This window comes from Dromiciops gliroides, chromosome 2, assembly GCF_019393635.1.
Source record: "Dromiciops gliroides isolate mDroGli1 chromosome 2, mDroGli1.pri, whole genome shotgun sequence".
In the NCBI taxonomy this organism is placed as follows: domain Eukaryota; kingdom Metazoa; phylum Chordata; class Mammalia; order Microbiotheria; family Microbiotheriidae; genus Dromiciops; species Dromiciops gliroides.
This window is the reverse complement of record NC_057862.1, coordinates 128,520,229-128,545,683: the sequence shown is the minus strand read 5'-3', so window position 1 is coordinate 128,545,683 and position 25,455 is coordinate 128,520,229. Positions and strand designations below refer to the sequence as shown.

The 25,455-nt window shown below is 40.6% G+C and overlaps 1 protein-coding gene across 1 annotated transcript in view; it reads right to left on the bottom strand.

Annotated features, from left to right (window-relative positions):
• Positions 1–25,455, bottom strand: part of ST8SIA2 (ST8 alpha-N-acetyl-neuraminide alpha-2,8-sialyltransferase 2) — a 95,517-nt gene that overhangs the window by 3,738 nt on the left and 66,324 nt on the right. The window contains exon 5 of the mRNA XM_043986889.1: positions 15,725–16,018. Coding sequence (XP_043842824.1) covers positions 15,725–16,018 — 294 coding nt within the window. The remainder of the gene's footprint in view (positions 1–15,724; positions 16,019–25,455) is intronic.

The following is a 25,455-nucleotide window of genomic DNA, read 5'->3' as shown; positions in this document are numbered from 1 at the left end:
CAGGTCGGAAGTAAGATTCTACTAGTCAGGTCCCCTGACTCCAGGGTCAGTATTCTTTCCAGTGTACAATTTTTATCCTGATTCTATTTCCACCTGAGTTCGTATCTCGCCTCTCACGCTATATGACACGGGACAAGTCACTTTATTTCCCTGGTTCTCAATCTCCTTATCTATAAAAATGAGGCTAGACTACATGGGATTTGAAGCCCCTTCCAGCTTGAGATCTATGAGTCTGTAAGTGACTTAAACGTCTCTGGGCCCCAGTTTCCTCATTTGTAACATGAGGGGGGTCAGGCTAGCTGATCTCCAAGGCCCCTTACAGCTATGATCACCCATGAGGTACTTTCTGCTTCTCTAGAGATAGAACTTTGTAAATGCAGAATGTTATGAGTGTAGTGTTTTGCTTTGTGCCATCATCCTTCTTTCTCCTGTCTCTATAACTTGTAAGGACTAGGTCCCTATGTCTTTATTAGCTAGCCATACTTAAAACTTCAAACATAATTCCAGGCATTCTGTTCTTAGAATGCCTTCCTTCTCCTCTCTGCTTCTCAGGAGCTACTCCTCCAAAGTTCAGCATATGGATGCCATGCTGTATTCCACAAGACCTTTTCTCATTTCCTCAGTTTCCTCCTTCCCCCAAATATTATTTTTGTGTTTACTTGGTTTGAATTTTGTATTTATTTTTCCTCCAGTAGAATAGAATCTCTTTGAAGACAGAGACTTTCAATTTTATCTTTGTTTCCTTGGTGCGTGGTACAATGATTGGCACTTAGTAAATCATTAATCCTAATAAAGTAACAAATAATTGTTAACAAATTGACAATGATTAATCTTAATGGATCTTAACAGATCAATTTTGAATGAATGAATCTAAGGATTACTCCCTTGATGGTGGTGGGAAGGAATACCTTATACTGTAAGTTCTGTCTAAAGACCCTTTCAATGGGATCCCTACCTCACTTCCTTCCATTTGCTACTTTAAGAAAACCAAAACAACCTGCACCATAAAAGATAGAACTTAACGGTGCAGTGGAAAGAACACAGGCTTTAGAATGAGCAGACCCGGGTTAGTTTTGGGCAGGTAATTTGTTATCTCTGGGACTCCCTTTCCTCATCAGTAAAATGAAAAGATTAAACCAGATCTTCTCTGGGGTTCCTTGACTTTTGTGAATCTGTTTGATGTAACACCAATGAGGTGAGATTTTTAAAAATTAAGTAGATAATTAATGCATTCCACACACAAAACTATAGACATAGTCATATGGTAAACGTGAACATTATTGAAAATCACTTTGGGGTCCTCTTGAACACTGTTGAATTCTGGTGAGTTGAAATACAAGGCTTTTAAAGGTCCTGCTTGGGGCTTTGTCAGCTACTCGTTTCTCCATTTAAATAATTAGATGGAGACGACCAGTGTCTGAAGTAACTGCTGACATAGTAAGCTAAAAGTATGTTGTTATGACGTCATCATTTTGAGAAAAGGAATGAAACTTACCAGGAAAGAGCTGTGTGTGTGTGTGCACTCATGAGTGTGCTTGTGTGTATGTGTCTAGGGTAGAGAGGGCATTTCCCTGCTTCTCGCATTTCCTGGTACTATGGCTCATTGAGCGGAGGAGGGCAGACATCCTTCCGTGAGGATGAGTGCCGGCCTAAGAGCTCTGGGGGTGGGGATACTCCTTCCATTTGATCTGTCTTGTTTCCCAGCTGCTATCTCAGCTAACAGATGGAATTTCCCATTGAGGGCCCAGCTGTGATTTGGCTTGGATTACCCTGGCTCAGCCTACACTTCCCAGACTCATCACTGGGAGCTGGTTCCTCCATCAGTTGGCATGGCTGCTCATTCACTTTAGAGGTCCCCACCCACTGAAGGCTGATGGAGCTATAGTTAGAAAGCATGGCAGGACAGAACCAGCGATCAACTAACCATGTAAACAAATCTGGCTACTTTGCTGACTTACTTCCCTGAGGAAACAGGAGAAGCAGCATGGTGGAGTTGAAAGAACATTGGAATCAGGAGCCTTGGATTAGAATCCTATCTCATGGTAGTTACTGGTCATGTGACCATGAATAAGTCACATAATTTGTCTTCTAATTTAGGCTCTGAAAGGTGTGTGTGTGTGTGTGTGTGTGTGTGTGTGTGCAAGCACTGAATTCCTAGGAATCTGTTATTTCTCATTTGAATGTGGCAGGGGCAGGAGATATGTGTGTGGGGTTTGGACTTAGGCAGAATCATCTAGTCCCAGTGAAAATCTGGGACACGACTCTCCTATTTTCGGGTCAGAAAGTTCTAATTCCAAAAAACATTTTACCTACATCACCAAGGCTGTATGAGTAAAGCAGGGTGAAGAACAAGAACAATTACATGCATCAATTTAGCAAAAATAAAAATATTTAGCATCAACTATCTGGGAATTTCCAGATAACTATATTCCTATTAGATTTTAAGTTCGCTGAAGGTAGGGATGGTATTACTGCTCATTTTTGTATTCCATTGTCGAACCCAGTGACTTCTACACAAATGCATATTATTAAATTGAATTGAATTAGGATTGTAGAATCATAGATATAAACCTAGAAGCAACCTTAAAAGTTATCTAGTTTGGGGCAACTAGGTGCACAGTAGATAAAGCACCAGCCCTGGAATGAGGAGGACCTGAATTAAAATCTATCCTCAGATACTAGCTGTGTGACCTTGGGCAAGTCACTTGATGCCAATTGCCTGGAAAAAAAAGTGATCTAATTTAACCACTTCATTTTAAAAATGAAGTATGCCCAGAGAGGTTGCAACTTGTCCAAGGTCACACAGGAGGTAGTAAGCTGCTGAGCTGTGATATAAACCTAGCTACTCTTTCTAGCACCTACTATACCTATATTTTTACATGAATAATCAGATAATTGTCTTACTCTTCTACTTTTTTTGAACATGTAGATAGACAGAAATGTCTAAATGTCCTGACAGGATGATTTTCTTGAACCACCCCAGTCTTTCTTTGGCTATCTTTCTGGTCACACATACTTAGCTATTTCCTCACCTCTTCATGATCTGTCCTTACTTTTACTGTTTGTTGTTGTTGTTGTTGAATCATGCCTGACTCTTTGTGACCCCTTTTGGGGTTTACTTGACAGAGATAGTGGAGTGGTTTTGCAATTTCCTTCTCCAGCTCATTTTACAGATGAGGAAACTGAGGCAAATAGGGTTAAGTGACTTGCCCAGGGTCACACAGTAAGTGTCTGAGGCCAGATTTTAATTCAGGAAGGCGAGTCTTCCTGACTGCAGGTCCAGAACCCTATCCACTGTGGGGTGTCCCACTTTTATACACTATCATTTGACTAATAGGCTAAGTCTATGTCCAACCCACCTCATATCTCTGCTTAAATGAGGACATCTCCAAATTTGCCACCTATTTAGTCCAAAGTACCACTAAGTACCGCTTTTTAAGGCAACCAGTAGCACTAGACTGAAGTAGGAGCTGGTAATAATAGTTCTCTCATAGAAGTAGTGAGAAGGACATTGGATTTTCATACTCAGTGGGCCTGGGTTCAAATCTAGATTCTCTTAGTTGTTACTATATGACTTCAGGCAAGTCACTTCCTTTCTATAGGATTCAGTTGCTTTATCTTTCGAATGAGGATGTTGGACTATAGATGATCCCTAAGATTCCCTTCAGTTCTAAGTCCACTTACATTTTATGAAGCATTTTACTAAGCAAATGTGAGAAGAAAATGTATATGTGAAGAATGCAAGAAAAGAAAAAAAAATCTTAGCATCAACAAATTTTAAAGTTGAAGAAACCTTGTAATTCATCTAATCCAATCCCTTAATTTCATATATGAGGAAATGGGCCAGAGAAGTTGTTAGTTGCCCAAATGCCCCAGAGGTAAGCCGTGGTAGAAAGAGCTCACAGTAGATTCCAGACCTGTTAACTCCAGGTTCTCTTAAGGACAGAGTAAAAGGTAAAGAAAAAAGAATGGAATTTTAAAGGAAGAGTTAAATTTAGAAATAATTTAATCCACCACCCTTTATATTACAAATGCAGAAAATGACTCAGCTTGGATTTGTCAGCTTGGATGGCAATGGAATGAAAGCTCCCTGAGGGTATAGTCTATTTTATTTTTGTCTTTCACTTATCACAGAGACTTTCATATACTAGGCATTTAAGAAACATTTGTTGAATTGAATTGACTTGAACCCAAGTATCCATACTCTAAGGGATGCCTATGGTGGACACTGGTTGAATTGGCCAGTCAGTGGCATGAATTCCATAGGTGGTCTACAAATTTTAACAATTTGACATTCACTTTGTATGAATAGAAATATTTTAAGGAATTCAAGAATCTCAGTTGGTCCTCTGTGACCTTCTAGTCTACCTCATACCTGAACAGGAATCCTCTCTATAACACACCTCAAGGATATTTTTTCCCTAGAAGTAATAATGTGGGAAGGGAATACTTATAGAAACAACTTCCTTTTTTTTTAAAAAGTCTACCAAACCATTTTTAGAAGTTACACTGACAAAGGACAAATCTCTAGCCTTGAGCAAAATATCTATGTAGTTCAAGAGTATCTGATTATCTATTCTCAAAGGTAAAAATGCTCTTCTATACCTCTCCAAATCTTTGCTTGTAGACAGGAGAAAAAAAAAAAACCAGAAGATTAGAGTAGCAGGCAATATAAACAGACTTTTAATGGAGGTCAGCCTTACATGAGTTGGGGCGGCTAGGCAGTGTAGTCAATAGAGTGTAGGGCCCAGGGTCAGTAAGACCTGAGTTTAATCTGGCCTCAGACACTTACTAGTTTTGTGACCCAGGGCAAGTCGCTTAACTTCTGTTTCCCTCAATTTTCTGTAAAATGAGGGTAATAATAGTACCCACCTCCCAGGATTGTTGTGAGGATCACAGTGCCTGTATGGTAGCAATTATTATTAGGAGTGACCTGGTCCAACTGACCACAAAGGATGGATGACAAATTCATGAAATACTGTAAATAAACTAAACTTCCCAGTGTCTGCCACAGACCCTATAACATAGTTACAATGCTGAGGGGGGCTAGTACCTCTCACAGAACTCTTCGAAAGAGATCTGGTGATCGTGGTAGGTAAAGAGCCTGTAGACACTCCCAATTCACCCAAGAAATGGTGGTAAGCTCTTTATACTACAAAGCACCCAGCTCTTCCTTGCTTTGTTCCTGGTTTTGATGACTCATAGGATCATAAAAATTTGAGTTAGTTCCTTTGAAGACAAAGAATCACTGAATTTCATTCAGAAGGCCCCTCTGTGGCCATCTAGTCAAAACCACAATCCCCAAAAGGACACTTCCAGGGAAGGAGATCTCACTATATCACAAGATTATTAGGACGTTTTTCCTAACTGGGAGCCTCAATTTTGACTCTTTGCAACTTTTACCCATTGCTCCAAGTCTAATTCCTCTTCCATGTAGCCTTTTAAAACATGAAAACAGCTATTATTCCCTCTCTGGCTCCCCTCTCCCCCAACTCTTCAACCCCAGGCTTTTCATTATCCATGAGCCAACACTCTCACCATATAGATAAGTAAATGAAGACCCAGAATAGGTGAGATAATGTGTTCAAGGTCACACAGGTAGTAACTAATGAAGATAGGATGGAAACCTAGGTCTCCTAACTCGGAATCTGCTGTTTGTTTGATTACTCCACTTTTTTTTTTTATTTTTTATTTTTTGCTTTGACTCTTGACTAGGATCTTATCTCTCTCCTTGGCGCCTCAGGTCACCTTGCTGCCCTGCCTTTCACCCTGAAACCCTTTGAGCTATGTGCTGACTGACCTATCCTTGTGGCAGCAAGCCTGGTCCTGGAGCCTCACTTGGATACCTCAGTGAACACTCCAGAAGGCTACAGGCCACCCCTGGTCACTTACCCTGATATGGCTTGACAGCAACAAAATGAATAAAATGCTCAACTCTAAGGAGGAATCCTCTTATTCCTAGTCTTACTGTACAGGTAAACAAAGACTCCTGAGTGATGTGGCAAGGGGGCACCACATACTGAGCAGTTTGTAATAAAAGCCAAGTATGTTAAATGGGAATAAATCACTCTCTATGCACCTTTCCCCCGGCCTTCCCCCCTTCAATTTCTCTAGCCAATTTAGAGAATATCTGTGTGGTCAACATGCATACTGTTCCATTCCTTTCCTTAGGATAACAGCTGGGGATCAAAACAAAAACTAATTAATTTTTCTTTCCCAAATGAGGCTAGCTGGGTACATCCTGGATGCTGGGTTGATGATGCACCTTTAATATTCCAGGCCTAAGATTTTAATTAGAAGGCAAGGTAATCTCCAAGAAGGCAGTAATTATTTTTCAAATTGGCTACACCAATCACAATAACTATTAAGCATGATGTTTCACAAACATAGATAGCAATAAATGAAAAGAACAGATTTTTTTCCTTTCTTCTCTCCAGGAGTCCCAAGTTCCTCTCCCTGTATGCAGAGGCCAGGGTTACTCTAGTCTAAATAAGTGACAAAAAGAACTCTAGAGCAATAGAATGCAAGTTCATTGAAGGCAGGACCTGTATCTGCTTAGGTCAATAAATGCTTGTCAATTGTTTATATTTTTCCAGCACCTTTCTCCAGAAGGCTCACAACACTATGTGGTTATGTGGACTATATTTTAGAGTCACCACTTCAACCCTCAGGGAGAAGTATTTCTATTTTTATGTTGTTGAACTGAGCCAAGTGACATATTAAGTCTTGCTTGCTGAGGCCAGTCACAAGGAAAGTTGGGAATAGAATTCCTGGATTCTAATTATCTGTGTTCTACCCATCATCCCTTGTTGCTCTAAAGGTGAGCTGTATGTCATTGGCTGATGTTTGAGATTCTCCAGTCAATCAGAGAACAGACCAGCTAGAATGAATAGGTATTGCCTTTACATAGGTACAAAATCCAAAGTGGCCCTAGGAAGTCCTTTGATCTATTGTTACTCTTTCTTTGGAAGCTTTGGTATCATGGACATTTCCTAGGGTGAAGTGATTCTTCTTTGTAGTCTGGCAACAGAACCAGATGACTTTGGCTTGGGAAATATGGCACCATTCCATGCCTACAAGTGGGGTCCATAGCTTGCTAAACAATGGCATACTCAAGGCTGGGAGGGGAAGCCAGCTGGCTCATTAGCTGGGAAGTATCAGAAGCCTAAACTCATTCCTGGGATTTTCGAATATGAATGAACAGGTTAGCAGGGCACCAGCTACTAAACTGCCAAAATAAAATATTTGTAGAATAGAATATTTGTATAAATCAGCTAAGGGAGCTCCTGATGTTTATGTTTATTAGGAAGGATAGTGTTCTTCTCAACATGTTACCCTGGAAATAGGGAGTGGCATAATTCTTACCCAAATGGCCTGTGTAGGAAGAGGGGGACATTTTTTGAGGGGAGATTCTGGATTATTGAAATTTACTTGGGATCCTAGAATTAAATTTATACCACTAACTGGTTGTTCTTTTGCATGAGGGTCCAGGTGCTTGCTGTTCTACAGGGTTTATATTTGTAGGGAGGTAGGAAAAAAAAAAGCCTGATGACTTCATTTAATACTCCTCATTGGGAGCAGATTGTTCATTAATTCATTAATTCATTAATTAATTCACTCATTTATTCATCCATTCATTCAACTTTAGACACTGATTCTTTTTTTGTTTTGTTTTGTTTTTGGGTGGGGCAATGAGAGTTAAGTGACTTGCCCAGGGTCACACAGCTAGTAAGTGTCAAGTGTTTGAGGTCAGATTTGAACTCAGGTCCTCTTGAATCCAGGGCCAGTGCTTTATCCACTGTGCCACCTAACTGCCCCTGACACTGAGTCTTAAACTGAGGTTGCTCCCTGGTTAAGCATCACTTTAGAAGAGGTAATGATAAAACAGGTGGGTGCTGCTGTGAATATCTGTATCTTTCTTTCTCCATAGGTCCCAGTCCCTCCCTTAGCATCATATGGATGCTTTTGTGATCTGCTTAGGTTCTTTTTCCCTCTCAGGGTCTGGATCTCTCTCTGAAACCAAAACTATAAATTTATCACTTCTGGGGGATGGTGCAAAATCTTCCTGTGGTGGCATACAGCAGGGACAAACAAAAGTGATTTTCTGGGCAGTGGTATAAGTTTATATTCCAGAACTGTCAAGGAACATTTACAAAGGGCTTTCTCTAAAGCCCAGTTCCTAGAAACAGTTTCACTAACACTCTGGTGGACTCTTGCCTGTTTCAGGAGTCTATGAATAATAATAATTCACATCCCTAGGGTACCTGCTGGTTTATAAAAAGGTTTTTCTCCAACTCTGTGCAGTAGGCAATATAAATATTGTTATCTTAATTTTACAGATGAAGAAACTGAGGCTTAGAACAGTTGATTTGCCTCTACTGACATGATGCCTTTCAGTCAGTAAGGATCAAAGGTGGGGTTAAAATTCAGGTCTTCTAACTTCAAAACCACTGCTTTTACCAGGATGCCATGGAAGTGAGGCACCCTGTGGCTTACACAAGTAGAGTTGAATTTCTATTGGTAGATAGTGAAAACCTCTGCCAGTGGTTCTAAAACTGTAAAAAGTAAAGTGTCTTGCAAATTTTAAAGTGCTATTTTGAGATAGCTTATTTTTTTTTCATTATTGACTGAGAAAAGCCCTGAATTTTTGGCAATTTGATCTAGTGGAAAGAAGGAAAAGGAATAAGCATTTATTAAGCACTTACTATGTTCCAGGCAGTGTGCTAAGTGTTTTATAAATATCTCATTTAAGGCAGGTACTTGGAGTAGTGGGCCTGGAGTTAGGAAGACTTGTCTTTGTGAGTTCAAATCTGTCTTTAGACACTTACTAGCTGGGTGACCTTGGGCAGTTCATTGAACTCTTCTTGCCTTAGCTTCCCCATCTGTAAAATGGTCTGGAGAAGGAAATGGCAAGCCACTCTACTATCTCTGCCAAGAAAACCTCAGACAGGGCCGCGAAGAGCTGGACCCAACTGAAAATGATCTAACAACAAATGTGCCAGGCACTGTGCTAAGTGCTTTACAAATATTATTGGATTTAAGAACACTACTTTTAGAGCCAGGTACCCTGGGTTTGAATCTTGACAGTGACAAAATATGAGCAGTGTTTCCTTGGTCAAGTCACTTAAATTCTCTGAGATTTGCTTTCCTCATTGTAAAAGGGAGCTCATAGTAACTTGACCTTTTAGTTCACAGGATTTTCATGAGGAAAGTACTTCATGAACTTTAAAAGCTAAATGTATCAATTAATCAACCAACTTCATTTATTAAGTACCTACAACTTGCCAGGTGCCATACCGGAGACAGGAGACAAAAGTAAAAAATGAAATAGTCCCTGACTCCAGCTGCTGTTATTGTTAAAGGCAGCAAGGTGGTGCAGTCTAAGCACAAGAAAACCTAAGTTCAAATCTGACCTCAGGCACTAGTTGTGTGACCTTGGGCAAGTCACTTAATCTTCATCTATAAAATGGGGATAATAAAAGTGCGTACCTTACAAAGTTGTTGAGAAGATTAAATAAGCTATAAGAGCTAAATAAATACTAGTGATTATTATGATGATCATTGTTAGCCTGGAACTTTGAGTTCCTATACAAAAATTCCAGACTTGCCATGAACCTTCTTCAGCTTACTCATATAGATATGCTATAGAAAAGTGGAATTTTAAAGGGCTGTAGAGATCGTCTAGTTCAGCTGCCAGGCTTTCCCTTTTGAATCATTCCATTAAAAAAAAAATCAGTTTGTAAGAGGTGGTAAAGGAATTTTTTTTTTTTAAACATAGCATCATAGATTGAGAGGCTCTCTAGTCCAATGTCCTCATTTAAAGCTGTTTTGGGATTGAAGTGATCTGCCTTCACTAATAAGTGGCAGATCTGCATTTCTAAATTATGTATTGAAAATACATTTACCAAACTGTTGGGGTTTTTTTTTGGGGGGGGTGGGGCAATGAGGGTTAAGTGACTTGCCCAGAGTCACACAGCTAGTTAGTGTCAAGTGTCTGAGGCCTCATTTGAACTCAGGTCCTCCTGAATCCAGGGCCTGTGCTTTATCCACTGTGCCACTTAGCTGCCCCCCAGAGCTGCATTTTTTTACCATTGGTCCTCTGATTCCAGTGCCAGGGAGCTTTCCACTGCACCCTGTCTTTGGGGAGCTTACATCTGGCTCAAGGAGCTTATATTCTACTTGCAAACATTTAAATTTTCAAAGGCATTTCTTAAAACAGTTTAACAGGCAGTCAAAAGACACAATCCTACAGCTATGGTACTATAAGAAAGCCCCTTTTCATATTCCTTACTAGAGAGTTCACAGTATTAGTTTGTTCACAGGATTGGTTTAGAAAACACTGTGGGGAGGGGGGGCGACAGGGTGACAGGGTGAGAGAAGTAAGAGGGATTGTGTTTAACAACTGCCCAAGAGGCCCTAGGTACCAGACTAGATTCTATGGAGAAGATAATGATAAAGGTGGCCACTGCCACAGGGGTCCCTGTGATGTGAAGAGTTTTCAAGAGCAAACTCAGATCACCAACTACTTCAGTCAGAAAAATAAGAAACAAGCCAAATGGATTCCCCAGAATGAGAGCAAAAGCTACATCACAAAATTTTACACACTTCTATCAGTTTGAAGGGAAAATGGAATTTTAGTGATAATGTAACAATGCTTAAATCAGGGCTGGGACCTAAATTTCATTTAACTTCTTCTACTCCTTCCCCCCCCTCTCCCAAGTCACAAACCAGTTTATCAAAGGAATAGAATGTTTAGAGCAGGGCTACACTAAAGGCATTATTTCTTTTTGGGCTCTTGTGGTTCCATGTTTGGTGAAATTGATTTTGAGCCAAGTAATGACTTTTTTTTTTTTTTTTGCGGGGCAATGAGGGTTAAGTGACTTGCCCAGGGTTACACAGCTAGTAAGTGTCCAGTGTTTGAGGTTGGATTTGAACTTAATTCCTCCTGAATCCAGGGCTGGTGCTTTTTCCACCAAGCCACTTAGCTACCCCTGAGGAATGACTTGTTGACAATGTCATGCAGTAACAGGTTGCAGAATTGTATTTCAAGAAGGAAATTTTTCCTGTTAATGAATTTTACCTGTATTAACTCCTGTAAATAACTCTTGTCTAGATTTGGAGGAGGTACATATGTATACATGAAACAGAATCTAGTAAATTGTTGCCAACCTGTTGAAAGAGTGTTAGGTTATCTTTTGTGAACGGCTGGCCACAGTCTTGACTGCTGCTTTCCTTCATTTGAAGTACAAACATACTTGTGCCTTTTCAGTGTGATATAGTGGAGAAACCACTAAACTAAGAGCTAGGAGGTAAGGGTTTTATCAGTGAATCTGTGGGCTTGTCACTCAACCTTTGTGAGCTCCAGTGTACCCAGCTATAAAAAGGAAGCTGTTAGAATAGGTCATATCTGAGCTTCCTTTCAGTTCAGAAATTCTCTGCATTAGTGCTATAGTGAGGCAGTGGCTGTATTTATCTAATTTAACTCAAGACTATTGTCAGTACTGAATTGTAAGTCTGCTAGATTTTGGGACAGTGGCCACCTTTATCATTATCTTCTCCATAGAATCTAGTCTCGTACCTAGGGACTCTTGGGCAGTTGTTAAACATAATCCCAAATTCTTAAGGAACAAAGGTTCAAAAAAGAACAAAGAAACCTGCTCCAGGAGCAACTCAGGGAGGGAAGTGAGAACCATAGCTATGTCCAGTTCTTTCAAAAAGAAGCATGTTAAGGTCCTAGATCTGCCCAGACTAGAGCAAATCAGTTGGATTCCAGATCGAACATTCCCCTAGGAGTCTCGATACAAGTATTTCCCCACACAGTTCCCTGATTTTGAGAGATAACACTAGGATAAGAAGTCAAGTAGTTAGTTTTAAGGTACAGGAATATCTTGAAGAGTAGATACCATCAACCTGATCTTTGATCTTTCTTTCTCTCTCTCTTTTTTTTCTTGATTTTTTTTTTTGAAGGGAGTGCCTTGACCTTAGCGGGAGCTCATGGGCCTGGCTGCTGGCCAGTTGGTTTCTGCACCAGGCTGATAAGCCACAGGGACTCATCTGGAACACCTTTTCTTAAATACTGTATTTAGTATCTCTTCTGCCCTGGCTGTGGAGTCTGTAAAAAGAGGGCAGGGTCTTAAAGAAATCAGCAAGGCATCCAGGAGCCATTAATTAGGCATCAATTTACATCAGTTCTCTCACTCTAGTGGGTTGGGAAGCAAGAAAGCTGGAGGGGCTGAATAGGTCAGTGTGTAGCTTTTCTGGCTGAGGGGGCTATTCTCTCTGTGGGTTACAACCCTCTCCATTGCCGTAATTGAATTAGATCTATTCAGGACCAGCTGCTGACTCTCCTGTTTCCCACTTCTCACTGCCATAGTCAATTACCTCTGTGACTCATTTGTGGAACTCTTCCCCCCTGTTTCTCACCTCACTTGCCAACAGCCTGGCCCTCTGCATTCTAACACTCGGCAGGGAGGGCAAGCCAGCTGCTCTCCCATGCTACCTCAGTCCACACGGAGGAAGCAAGCCCAATCTGCCTGGCATCTCCCTGGCCTCTGCAATGGCAGGCCTTAGCTCCTGCCAGCTCCTTGTCTAGGGATTCACGGGCAAGACTATCAGTTCAGGCTCTTTCTTCCAACTCAATTCTCCCTTTAAGGTCCTACTTGACTAATCAGCTTAGATGCCCATGACTGGAGCAGGAATGATGACAGAATGACATGTATAAATGTGATTCTCTCAACATAAAGATGGGAGCTTAGCTATCGCTCTTGGAAGCAACACAAATGTCTGTCAGTAGATCAGATGTCACCAAGAGAAACACAAGGCCAATCGATTGACAAGCATTTGTTGAATACTATCACTTTTGTCTTTGAGACAACTGCAATTGCTTCCAACTGGCCTCAACTTCCTTTTTCCCTTCTGGTTTGCTGAAGGTTTCCAATTTATGATACGGATACTCGACACAGCTCTCATCCAAAGGACCGCCCCGTCATTATCTCAGGAGCTTTATCACCTCCCTGATGCCTCTCTGGTTTCTCAGAGAGAAATGATGAACTTCTCAAGCATAGGGTCACAGAACTTCAGAGCTGGAAGGCATCATCATGGCCACCAGATCCAATGTACACCTGAAAAACAATCCCTTCTGTCATGTACCTGACATGTGACCATCTTGCTTTGCTAGAAGACCTTGGGAACCTATAACCTTTTGAGAAGGCAGGCTGCTCTGCTTTGGCATAGCTCTAATTATAAAGGAGTACTTTCCCCCTCTTTTACAAGTTTAAATCTGCTCTTTGCAGCTGCTACTGACTATTCCTAGATCTGCTCTTTGGGACCAAGTAGAACAAGTTCAATCCATCTTCCATATGGTAGCCCTTTAAATACTTGAATATAGCTATCATATTTTCCATAACTCTTCTTTTATTCAGCTGAAACATCTTGAATTCTTTCAACCAATCCTTGTTAATTGAACTCAAGGCCTTTGACCATTTTGGTTACTCTGAACTGGGTTACTAAGCAGAACAGTGTACAGTGGAACAATCTCCTTCCTACTCTTGAAAGCACTCACTATCTTGCTTCCACATCACATTATTGATTTGCATCGGACTTGCAGTTCACTAAACTGTTAGGTTGTTTTTTTCCAGCTGAATTGCTGTCTATCTATGACTCTGTCATTTTATACTTATGAAGTTGAGTTTTTGAGCCCAAGTATATAAAGGGGTTATGAGGCAATTATGCCCATCTCTATATAGAAGGTATACGGTATAGAATCTTATGTTACTCCTGGAAATTCTGCTGTTGCCCTATTGTACCATCCATGAAAGTTAGGGCTCAGCTGAGGGAAAAAAACATGTTCATTGCTTAGTCTCCAGAATTCCTTCTCCTCTCTTTGTTCAAAGCTGACTCCTATTTTCTCCCAAGTGGAAAGTAAGCTCCTGGAGAAAAGGGGTTGTTTTGTTATTGTCTCTGTATACCCAGAATCTAGCACATTGCCTGGCATATAGTAGGGAATTAATAAATGCTTGCATTTCATTGTAGCCTGACACAGCTAGATTCTCAATCAGTGCACCCTTCTGGGAGTTTCTGGCATAGAAAGATGCCACAATCTCAGGATTAGCAGCCTATTTGTTTAAAGGGCTTATTACAGAAGCTTAGAGCAATTTTGACAGATGAAAGTAAGTCAATTACAGCTAGAAATAACTCTGCCTTCCCATGGTCCTTTGCCCCCTGCCTGGTTCCCTTTCAAGAGTGTTTTTCCTCTTTACCTGCAGGCTACTCTTCTTTCTCACTAATCCTTTCTGACCCATAACAAGACATTTAAGTTAAGTTGCCTCCCAGTGGGCAGGATTATTATAAAATACATGAAGCTTAAGAACTGTCCTTTTGGGTCGGACTTACCAAACTAACTCTTCTGTCCCTGACAGCAGCACAATGAGAGACTTGAGAGAGGGCATTGCTGTCCTCTTTGATATTAACATCAAATATTTAGGGATAGACTTTAGACTCCCTTAGTTACTATTAATAACTTATTAGACATCTGTCATGATTAAAACCTTTCATGAATTTATTTACTTATACTACACAGAGAGGCAACGAGATGTAATGGACACAATATTGAACTTGGAATCAGGAAGACCTGGGTGAAAATTCTGCCTCAGATATTTAGTAGCTGTGTGACTCTGGCTAAGTCAGTTTAACTTTGTTCAGCCTTTGTTTCCTTACCCATAAAATGGAAAAAAAAATAATAGCTTCTACCTCACAGGGTTGTTATTGTGAGGATCAAATGAAGTACTTTGTGCATGCTCTTTTCAAACCTTAAATTATTATGTAAATGTGAGCCACTGTCATTATTTCTTGCAGAATGGGTGCTACAAGTTCAGTAGCTCCTCCAAAGGAAGGGTGCTGTATATAGACCTAGGTCATGGGTGATAGTCTGTCACTCATCATCATGAGAAAATTGAGTTTTCCTTTGAGTAGGTCTGTAAATTCCCTTTCATTTTGGATCCAAATGAAGGGCTTTATGATATTTTTGGGCAAGCATGGAGGCTACAATAGACTATCTGATCTTTTCTTCTTTTTAGGCCTCCTAGGGACCTTGACCTTCCATTTATACTAAAGGGCGACAGGGCTCAGGAGACTGAGCACATGGTACAAAGTTGGGGAATATGGAATATTCTCTATTTAATTCTGGGTCTCTCCATGGAGACTGCCCTAGATGGCGCGATATACCAGTACAAGTGCCAGGGTGATGGATGCCATATTACATTAAGGGGTGGAGAGAATCAGCAGACTGCGATATGAATGCTGTGTGAATGTCAACTTATTTGGCTAGGGCTGGTGAAGAACCAACAGATGGTGGTGATTTATTATCCCCACTGACTCAGGATGGATGAGGGTCAGGGGAACATGACAGAGCCTTCTGGTTACCCCCTACATCCTTTTCTCAATTCATTGATACACTCCCTTTCCCAGGAAGAAAGACAGCCCCTGAAAGGAAGACAGCATCACTAATGACTTAATCTAAAGATCTGAACACTTTCCTTTATGTTATCCAATTAAAGAATTTCCCATCCTTCTTTTTAGAGATGACACCTTGTGGGCAAGAAGACCCAGTTTGATAACCAGTAGCCCAACTTGCAAGAATGCTCCAGATGGTGATAAAAGGCCATATGCCCAGCCTATATCTTTGTCAATGACATCATCTCCTAGCCTCAGGGAGAGGCACTCTTACCCTCGGACAGCATGTAGCAGGCGCAAGGAAGGGTAGGCTGTGCGCACATTGACATGGTGCTTCAGGATGAGCTCATTCACCCACTCGACTCTCTCCTTGCCACCCTTGGCCATGAAAGCTGGAATCCACAGGATGCTGCCATTGAGGCTGTGCAGGCGTTGAAGAAGTTTTTCCCTCCATGTCTCATTGACTAAGTCCTCAAAGGCCCTCTGGATGACAGAGGGGTTCATGGTCACCAGGTCTGTCTTGACCCCCACATCCCGGGCATACTCCTGGACAGGTGCCAGGTTGCACCTAAAAGAAGAAAAATGAGTATAAAACCTTCTGGAAAGTAGTAGAATCTCTATAATTTCTCCCTTTCTTCCTCCCTACCTATTTCAGTGCCTGGTATATAGCAAACACTTAATTGCTTTTTCCTTCCTTTCTCCCTGTACTTTCCTCTCTGTCCTCCCTGTCCTTCCTTCCTTCCTTCCTTCTTTCTGTATTCAGTAGTCATCTACTGAACATACATTTATTAAGTACCCACTATGTGTATAGTGCTAGGTTCAAGGAGATTGATGAAGATAAATGAGGTCCCTGACCTCAAGCTTTCACTGTAGAAGGGGAAGATGATGGGTACACAGATAAACATACATATTCACAAGAGAAGTATATAGAACTATGAGATTATAGGAGGAAGAAATAATTTCCAGAACCAATCAAATGATACTTCTATCCCATTCCCACAATTTAAAGCCACTTACCAAGGGCTTTCTCTGTGCCAGGCTAGCACTCTACTCAGTGGCAATGAGGTTGGTATTTGGAATATGTTTCACCATAGTACAGGTCAACTTTGCCTATCCCAGACTCTAGGCCCAGTAAGTACCCTATAGGAATACCCACTAACTATTTTACTACAGGTTTGTGCTTAGCTATTCATATCTATTCCTCTCCCTTATCTTCCCCCTTTTAGCCAGGTTCCTATCAATCAGGAAAGGGTTATTACTCAACAAATATCTGATTAATGGGTAACTACAGCTGAGGGGTATTATTTACCACTCTCAATTGGCATTAGGGCTTTGTAGTTGCCAATGGAAAAGTTCTTTTGGAAAAAATAACTATTAAGGAAATCAGAATGTATATTTAGGGATTAGAAATGTGAAAAGCTATTTTATGAAAATGGAAAAATTTAGGAAAATCCATTTCTGTGGTCTTTCTCCTCCTTTTCTATTATTCTACCCCTCTCCCCCCCCCACCAATGACTGTAAGATTATTTATTTATTTATTTATTTATTTGCGGGGCAATGAGGGTTAAGTGATTTGCCCAGGGTCACACAGCTAGTGTCAAGTGTCTGAGGCTGAATTTGAACTCAGGTCCTCCTGAATCCAAGGCCAGTGCTTTATCCATTGCAGAACCTAGCTGCCCTAACTGTAAGATAAGTGAAGAGAAATTATAAAACATTTTTTTTTCCCTCTGGTCTCTTTCTTAGGGCTTCACATCTTTTAGATAATAGGCACCAAAATCAAAGTGATTGGGCATTTATTAAGTGCTTATGTGTCAGACACTGTATGGAGATACAAAAAAAGGTGAAGACATGCTCCTTGATCTTAAAGAGCTCTCATTCTAATGGAAGAAGTGACATGCAAAAAACTATGTGCAAATAAGATATATACAAGGAAAATTGCAGGTAATATCAGAGGGAAGGAACTAATAGTGGAAGGAACCATGAAGGGCCTCTTGCAGAAGGCAGAAAGCCATGGAAATGAGATAGAGCAGAGGAGGGAGAGTATTCCAAGCCTGGGAGACAGCTAATGAAAAAGCATGGAGTCCAGACACGGAGTGTCTTGTTCCAGGAACAGCAAGGAGGCCAGTGTTGCTGAGTAGAAGTATATGAGGAGGGGCAGCTAGGTGGCGCAGTGAATAGAGCACTGGCCCTGGATTCAGGAGGACCTGAGTTCAAATACGGCCTCAGACACTTAATACTTACTAGCTGTGTGACCATGGGCAAGCCACTTAACCCCAATTGCCTCACCAAAAAACCTAAAACCCAAAAACCAACGAAACAAACAAGAAGTATATGAGGAAAGAAGTCAAGTATAAGAAGAATAGAAAGGTAGGAAGAGGCCAGGTTGTGAAGGGCTTTAAAAACCAAACAGATGGGGCAGCTAGGTGGCTCGGTGGATAAAGCACCAGCCCTGAAGTCAGGAGTACCTGAGTTCAAATCCAGCCTCAGGCACTTGACATTTACTAGCTGTGTGACCCTGGGCAAGTCATTTAACCCCAAATGCCTCACAACCCCCCCCAAAACAAACAAACAAACAACAACAACAAAACCCCAAACAGATTAGATGTTCTGAGGTGTTAGAGTGCCCATTCTATGACCCCAAGGGTTCTTGTCAGGTATAGGAGGGGCTGTTGGTGTCACTGGTTTAATACATGTGCAGATATAAGATGTACTGGGCTCCCAAGGACCTCCTGTAAGCCCTTAAGCCTGGGGCTGATCCTAGGACCCCAGAATCATCCCTAGGAGGACAAGCGCACTTTAGGGACAGTCTCTAGGGCTCTGATCCAGTGTGAACTTTCTTCTTGTCCACTGGGACTAGGTTTCAGGTCTACTTTGGGGTGCTGATGGTGGGGGGAGATCCTACACTTAAAGGACTCTGAAGACAATCGAATTTATCCAAAACTTTAATCTCTTGGTGAGTTGGGGAGAGAAGAAAGGGTATAAATGATCTAAGCTTCTTCCTCATAAGTATCAAACTAGGCTTCCCATGATTTCTGACATTTATAGGAATACAAGGAGGATCAGTGATTTTGCTTGGGGAACTTCTTCAACCAGTGAAGGTCCCTTAATCTAGTTAGTAGATAGGGAGCTCTAGTAAATTGCCCAAGAGACACTGAGGTTAAGTAATAAGAATCACACTGTTATTAAAGTGTCAGAGGCAAGATCTGAACCCATGTCTTTCTGACATTTGATTCACTATGCCAGCCTGCTTCTTTACTATGTAGACTAGGAGAAATCTCCCCTGTCCCCTCATTCCCCCTTTTAATTTTTTTTAACTTGGCCCTTTGTCTTGCTTATTTGTTGGAGAGGAACTTATCTAGGATCTTCATTAAAAACATATATATTCTTGACTCTGTGTGTGTGTGTGTGTGTGTGTGTGTGTGTGTGTGTGTGTAACCAAGACATACATATATGGAAAGGAGAGGAGAGAAGAAGGATGTTAAGATAATTGAGTGCATTTATATGTATTAGGAATAAGCTTGTAGGGTTTGAGTATTTAGAACTTTTATTGCATTTTAGTATGAAAAGAAGTGGATCTGCCCATTTTGTTCCATTCTTGACTCATTGTGGATCTATTGGGCAATAATTGGTTGGTATGAACTTTTGTAGGGTGGATTTTTGTGAGAGGAGCCATTCTATCCTGGCTTAAAGAGGAAAGTCTTCATTGTAGGTAGCCTTTTTTTCTTTTTTTTTTTTTTTACCCCTTATTGCCTTTTCCTTTTTTGGAAGAAACAAGAGATGCATCAGAACTAAGAGAAGATCTCCTCAGCTTAGAAGGCACAAAGGAAAATTACCCCAGTTGAATGTGTCCTTCTCCATCCATGTGGCCTGAGAGGGAAATCCCTGAACCCTTGCCTCCTGGATAAAAGTGGAAGGGATTTCATGGACAATGTTGAATTCCTAGGCAGCTCAATCTCCAAAGCCAGCCTTCTAGCAAAAGAAGGGATGGGAGTTCCTGGGAAATAAGCATATGGCTACCCCCTGGAAGATGGAAGATCAGCAAGGGACCAAAACCATGACATAGATGAAGTCCTTTGAAAAAGACTTGAATTTTGTCTTTTGCTAATCCTGTGAGTTATTCAGACAGTGTAGGTGCAATGGGGATTGAGTTAACTGCTGTAGCACCCTCAAGTTCATTTCCTTCTGGGGCACTCTAAGCCCCCAGGATAGTATCATAAGACTGGATTCCTGTATAGGCCCCTGGGAGGAAGAGGGATTCACCAGAATGTTGGGGGAATTGTTTCCCCAGGAGCCCCAAGTTAATTTCCCTCCTGAGGAGAATCTAAACCACAGGGTGGTGCTATGAGTCTAAAAAATTGAGGCGCCCTGGGGAATGGTTTGACTCACTGTTGAGGGAAGATGATTGTATTGACTTTTCAAATGGGCTACCATGGGTTTTTTATGTGTGTCTTGCATTTTCTATTAGGCGTATTAAAGTCTGTCCTGTACTTGATATATGCATTGTTACCATGAATGCTTGTATGGGAGTTGGGGGATATTTTTCCCCTCTTATCTGGTAGAGCCCTAGATAGTAGTTATGTTTGAAGAATTTCTCACATTAAATTCTGGGTGGGGTTATATGAGCAAAAGAGTGATTATTTTGGGTCTGTCTCTAAGAATGAAACCAGTCCATATAAATCAAAAGACTGGGGGGTGGAAATGAGGGGGCCTAGGTCACAGGTTGTATAAGCATTTGTAAACCCTAGGTTGGATTCACCTTTGATGAGGAGGAATTTGTCCATAGAGTACTTTATGTTGGAAAGAGATGTGTAATTCTATAGTAATTATGTGTATTGTGTCTGCATTGAAACTTTGATTTCTGATAACTCAGAGATTGTATCTGTATAAAGCTTAATGCTTATCATAATTCAAGCAGAATTATAATTAGAAAGGGTATACACCATGAATGTGAGGACGTTGCCATTCTCTGTTATTCAGAATGATAAAATGATAGTCACTTACTGCCATGGAATGAGAGGGATTTTTTTTTTTTGGTCTCATTTCATATTTTGGATATTTTGGATACAGTAATACCATTCTCTCACTCATCATACCCAAGATGGCAAAAGGATGAGATAACTAGCTTCCAGGTTTGTATTTCCAGCCCTAGTTTATCTCCTGAGGTCCAGACTTGATTTATCAACTGCCTTCAGGGCATTTTCCCCTGGCTGGCCTGTTGACATGTCCAACTTAACTTGGTCCAAAAGGAGTTTATTAATTTCCTGTTAAATCTTCTTATCATTCAAATTTCACAAGTTTTGTCAGTGGTGCTAACACCTACTCAAACTACCATTCGAAATCCTAGCATTATTTGTTTACTTTTTACTTTTCATATCCACTCAGAGCTAGCAAATTATGTTGATTTTATTGTCAAAATGTCTCTTGTCTTCCTCCTCTTCTCAATTCCCACGGCCATATCCTAGTCCAATCTCTCATACCATCCCTCTGAACTATTGCAAAATAGCCTTTTTTTTTTTTTTAGTGAGGTAATTGGGGTTAAGCGACTTGACCAGGGTCACACAGCTAGTAAGTGTTAAGTGTCTGAGGCTGGATTTGAACTCAGGTCCTCCTGAATCCAGGGCCGGTGCTCTATCCACTGTGCCATCTAGCTGCCCCAGCAAAATAGCCTTTTAATGGCTCTTTCCACTTATACTCTTGCCTTCCAACCTTTCTCTCAAAATACTGCCTTGTTCACTTTCCTTAATCACATTTTTAACCATGTTACTTTTTTGCTCAAAACTCTTCAATTCTCTCCTTGCTGCTTACCAAGTAAAGCTCAAACCCTTCTGGCTGGTATTCAAGGCCTCCCACTTCCTCCCATCTCTGCCTGTTCTTATACTGCTACTCTTTGTGTGATTCAACAGAAAACCGTCTTCAACCTCTTGCTGTTCCCCATCTATATTATAGTACTTTCTTGCCTTTATCCCTTTGGTTTTATTTTTACTCATGATTTAGAATACCCTCCACACACATGCCTACCCGGCCTATTACATTTATAGGTTTACAGGAGCATAGCTTTAGAGCTGAAGGAGACTTTAGAGGTCATCTTGTCTATACCGCCCCCCCCCAATTTTACAGATGAGGAAACTGAGAGCCAGAAGGTTTCAATGACTTGGCTGAGGTCACAAAAATATTACGTGGCAAAGTCTAGATTGGAACCCAGATCTTTTGATTCCAAACCTGGCACTCTTTCCACTAAACCATACTGCCTAATTTAATGGAATTCAATTCAATAGATATTTTATTAAGTGCCTACAGAGCTAGGTATTAGGTGGAATATAAAGCTAAGATTAAAATAATAACAATAACAAGAATAATAACTAGCATTTATATAATGCTTTGGGGCCTGCAAAGTGCTTTATAAATATTTCATTTGAGATAAATTAAAAAAAAATTTATACCTGCCCTCCCTGGGTACTGTAGATCTGTTCTACTGTAGAACTGGAAGTAAATGGAAAGACATACATACATAATACATACATACATATGTGTCTATGTATGTGTGTATATATATACACATACATGATATAAACTTTGTAAACGGGAAGTGACCTCAGAGGGAAGGCACTAATGATGATGATAATGACGATGATGACAATGATGACATAATAGTTAACATTTCATAGGACCTACTATGTGCCAAGCACTGTGCTAAGTGCTTTCTAATTATTATTTCAATTTTTTGTACCTCTCTCATGCCAATGACTGCTTTTGTTTTCTACTGATTTGTATATGTCGTATCCCCCTACTGGGGATGCTAGGTGATGATGCAGTGTACAGAGCTCAGGGCTTGGAGTCAGGAAGACCTGAGTTTGAGTTTGGCTTTAGATATTTACTAGTTGTGTGATTCTGAGCAAGTCAAATACCCCCATTTGACTCAGCTTCCACATCTCTAAAACAAGCTGGAGAAGGTCTAGTATCTTTACCAAGTAAAATCCAAGATAGGGTGATGAAGAGTCAGACATGAGTGAAAATGACTAAACAACAAATATCCTCTCTGTAAGGGGCTAAAATTCTAGCTATACTATCTAAAATCTAATGAGTGGTCGCCAATAAATTATGAGCTTTAGCAAGAGTATTTAAGTGTTTAAATATTTATTAAAGAGCATTAGGATCAGAGAGAGAAGTAAAAATCTAACTATTTCTAAGAGACCCCATCATCCAACCCACCATGGCGAGGTCAGGAACAAAAAGGACCCAATGCCTCCTGTGAAACTGGGAATATCCCCCCACACAGGCACACACAACTCCAAGCTAATTGGCTGGCAGCTTTGATAGACAGCACCCACGTGCAAATGTCACTTCCTGATGCCAAGGACCTGACCGCATGGCTTGCCCTCAGATGCCTTCTCCTCATGGCGGAGCTTTCCTACAGTAACTCTCCAGCAAGTGGTGTCATTCCAATCATTACACCTTACTAGTTTGGTAAGTTCTATTAGGGTACGGACCTTATTTTATTTTATTTACCTAGGAACTACCACTATGCTCCCCATAAAGTAAACATTTAATAATTGTTGAATTGAATTCAATTGAGCTGAAGAAGGAAAAGGAAGAATAGTGACATCAATTTATAAGGAGTTTGTGCTTTGAGCTTACTTGGAGTCACTGGCCTTCTCAAACCTCCAAGGGTTTTATTTTCAGACTCAGTCAAATATATACAATTAAGGAATTATCTCTTATATAAGGCATCTGATACTAGCCACTGGCCTCTCTTTACTGTGACTAGCATGATCTGACTCTCATATGAATAGATGTTTCTCTGAACTGAAAATTGAGCAGGGGAAATGGTTTAACTTTTTGGGAAGGAAATATGTCCATATTCCCAGCATCCAAGGGACATGCTTTAGAGTCTAGGGATACTTCTGCTCTCCAGAATTGCAGAAGGAGAAAAGAGTAAAAGGAAGAGATTGGACATCACCTACAAGGAGCCTGATGTTTCAGGACCACTGCTTTGAATTTGTCTCCTTCTACCCCTTAGGGTAGGGAAAATAGAAGTTAGGAGAGGGAGAAGAGGTGGTAGGTAGCTCCATTGATTCCAGAAGATAGATAGTGGAGGTATCTACTAGAAAGAACACTGGAGCTGGAAAACTGGGTTCTAGGCCCACTTCTGCAACTAACTAGTTGAGTGATTTTGTGTAAGTCATTCAACCTCTTTGGGTCTCAGATTCTTACCAATAAAACAAGGGGGTTGAACTAGATGCTGCCTAAGACCTCTTTCAGTTAAAAATCCATGATCCTATGAACATAGATTCTGTGGTCCTGAGGAGATCAACTTGTTGAACATGGGTATGATACCATTGAGCATGTATGCCAAAGAGGTCAATGGTAGAAAGGTCCCACATATTCCCAAATAATTATAATCTCACTTTCTGTACTGGCAACAATCTGGAAATAGAGGCCTTTCGCACTGATTGGAGAAGGGCAGAATAAAATATAGTGTAAGAATGTACAGAATTAGAATTGTACCCAAAGGAAAGACAAATTTGAGGAACTGAGAGAAATATGAGAAGACATGAACTGATGCACAGTGAAATGATCAGGAGATAAACAATGGCTACACTAATAATGAAGACAAAACCAAAAGATAATGCAATGTGGTTCGAATGCAATGATCCATATTGGGTCTTGGAGATAGAGATTAGAATAAATTCACTTTCAGTAGAAAGGCAGTGAACCAAGGTGTGAAATGTTACACATCGGTAAGTTGCTTTATCAATAAATTTGCTTATTTTTTTATTATAAGGATGGATAATATGGGGGATATTTCTAGGAGATGCATGTGGTATAAAAATAAAAATACATCAATAAGAATACTTAAAAAACACTCAAATCTTATGAATGAATGATATGGGACTACACCTATTATTTCATCAGTATAGGGGATTTTCCCTACTAGTGTGGGTTAGCACCTGTTTTGCAACTTAGTCTTAGAGAGTTACTGTGGGAGATGGGTAGAGGTGTGGAAGGAAGGGTGGGGAGAGGGAGAACCAAAACATTAAATAACTTGCCCAGGGTAATACCCATTATATCTGAGAGCCAGGCTCACTTTGTCTGCCTTAGGCCACACAGTTTCTCTTGAATATTTTAAATAGCTAGGTAGGACAATGGATAGAGCACTGGACCTGAAATCCGAAAGACCCTTTGACATTTCTTGATTTTGTTCTTACTTTTATTCTACCCAGGTATTATAGTTGACCCATATCCTGCATATCCTGACCTCCCTGGCTTCGTTTAAGTCCCAGCTAAGATCCTACCTTCTACAGGAAGCCTTTCCCAACCTCTATTAATTCCAGTGCCTTTTCTCTGTTAATTATTTCCTATTCATCCTGTCTATAGCTTGCTTTATGTATATTTATTGGTATGTTCTCTCCCTCATTAGCTTATAAGCTCCTTCAGGGCAGAGACTGTCTTTTGCATTATTTTGTATCTTCAGAGCTTAGCACAGTGCCTTTCACATAGAAGATGCTTAATAAATGCTAATTGGTTGAAGATGGGGTGGGCATGGGGTGAAGGGAAGGCCAACAAAACCAATTGGGAATAATATTGATACATAGCACAATGTTTTGCCCACAGTATATGCTTCATAAATAGCAAGAGGGTGGAAAACGAGCCACATGTGGTCTTCTATATGGTGGTCTCATTCTTGCCACAGATGATCAAAGATCTCAAAGGTGAACTTTCTCCCTGACAACTCTCTGCTCCCCCAAATAAGGACTCTTCAGTTGTATTGGAATTGGATGGAGCACAATAGTCCTGTAGGAAAATCAGGGGCCTTACAATTAGAAATTTGGAGGCTAATGTTCTGGATCTGACCCTTGTTGACTGTGTTGACTATGGCCAAACTATTTCACCCCTCTGAACCTCAGTTTCCTTATCTGTGAAATGAAGATACCAATACTCTCTTTACAATCTCACAGAGTTGCTTTGTAAACCATGAATTGCTAAGTAAACAAGAGCTGTTGTCAC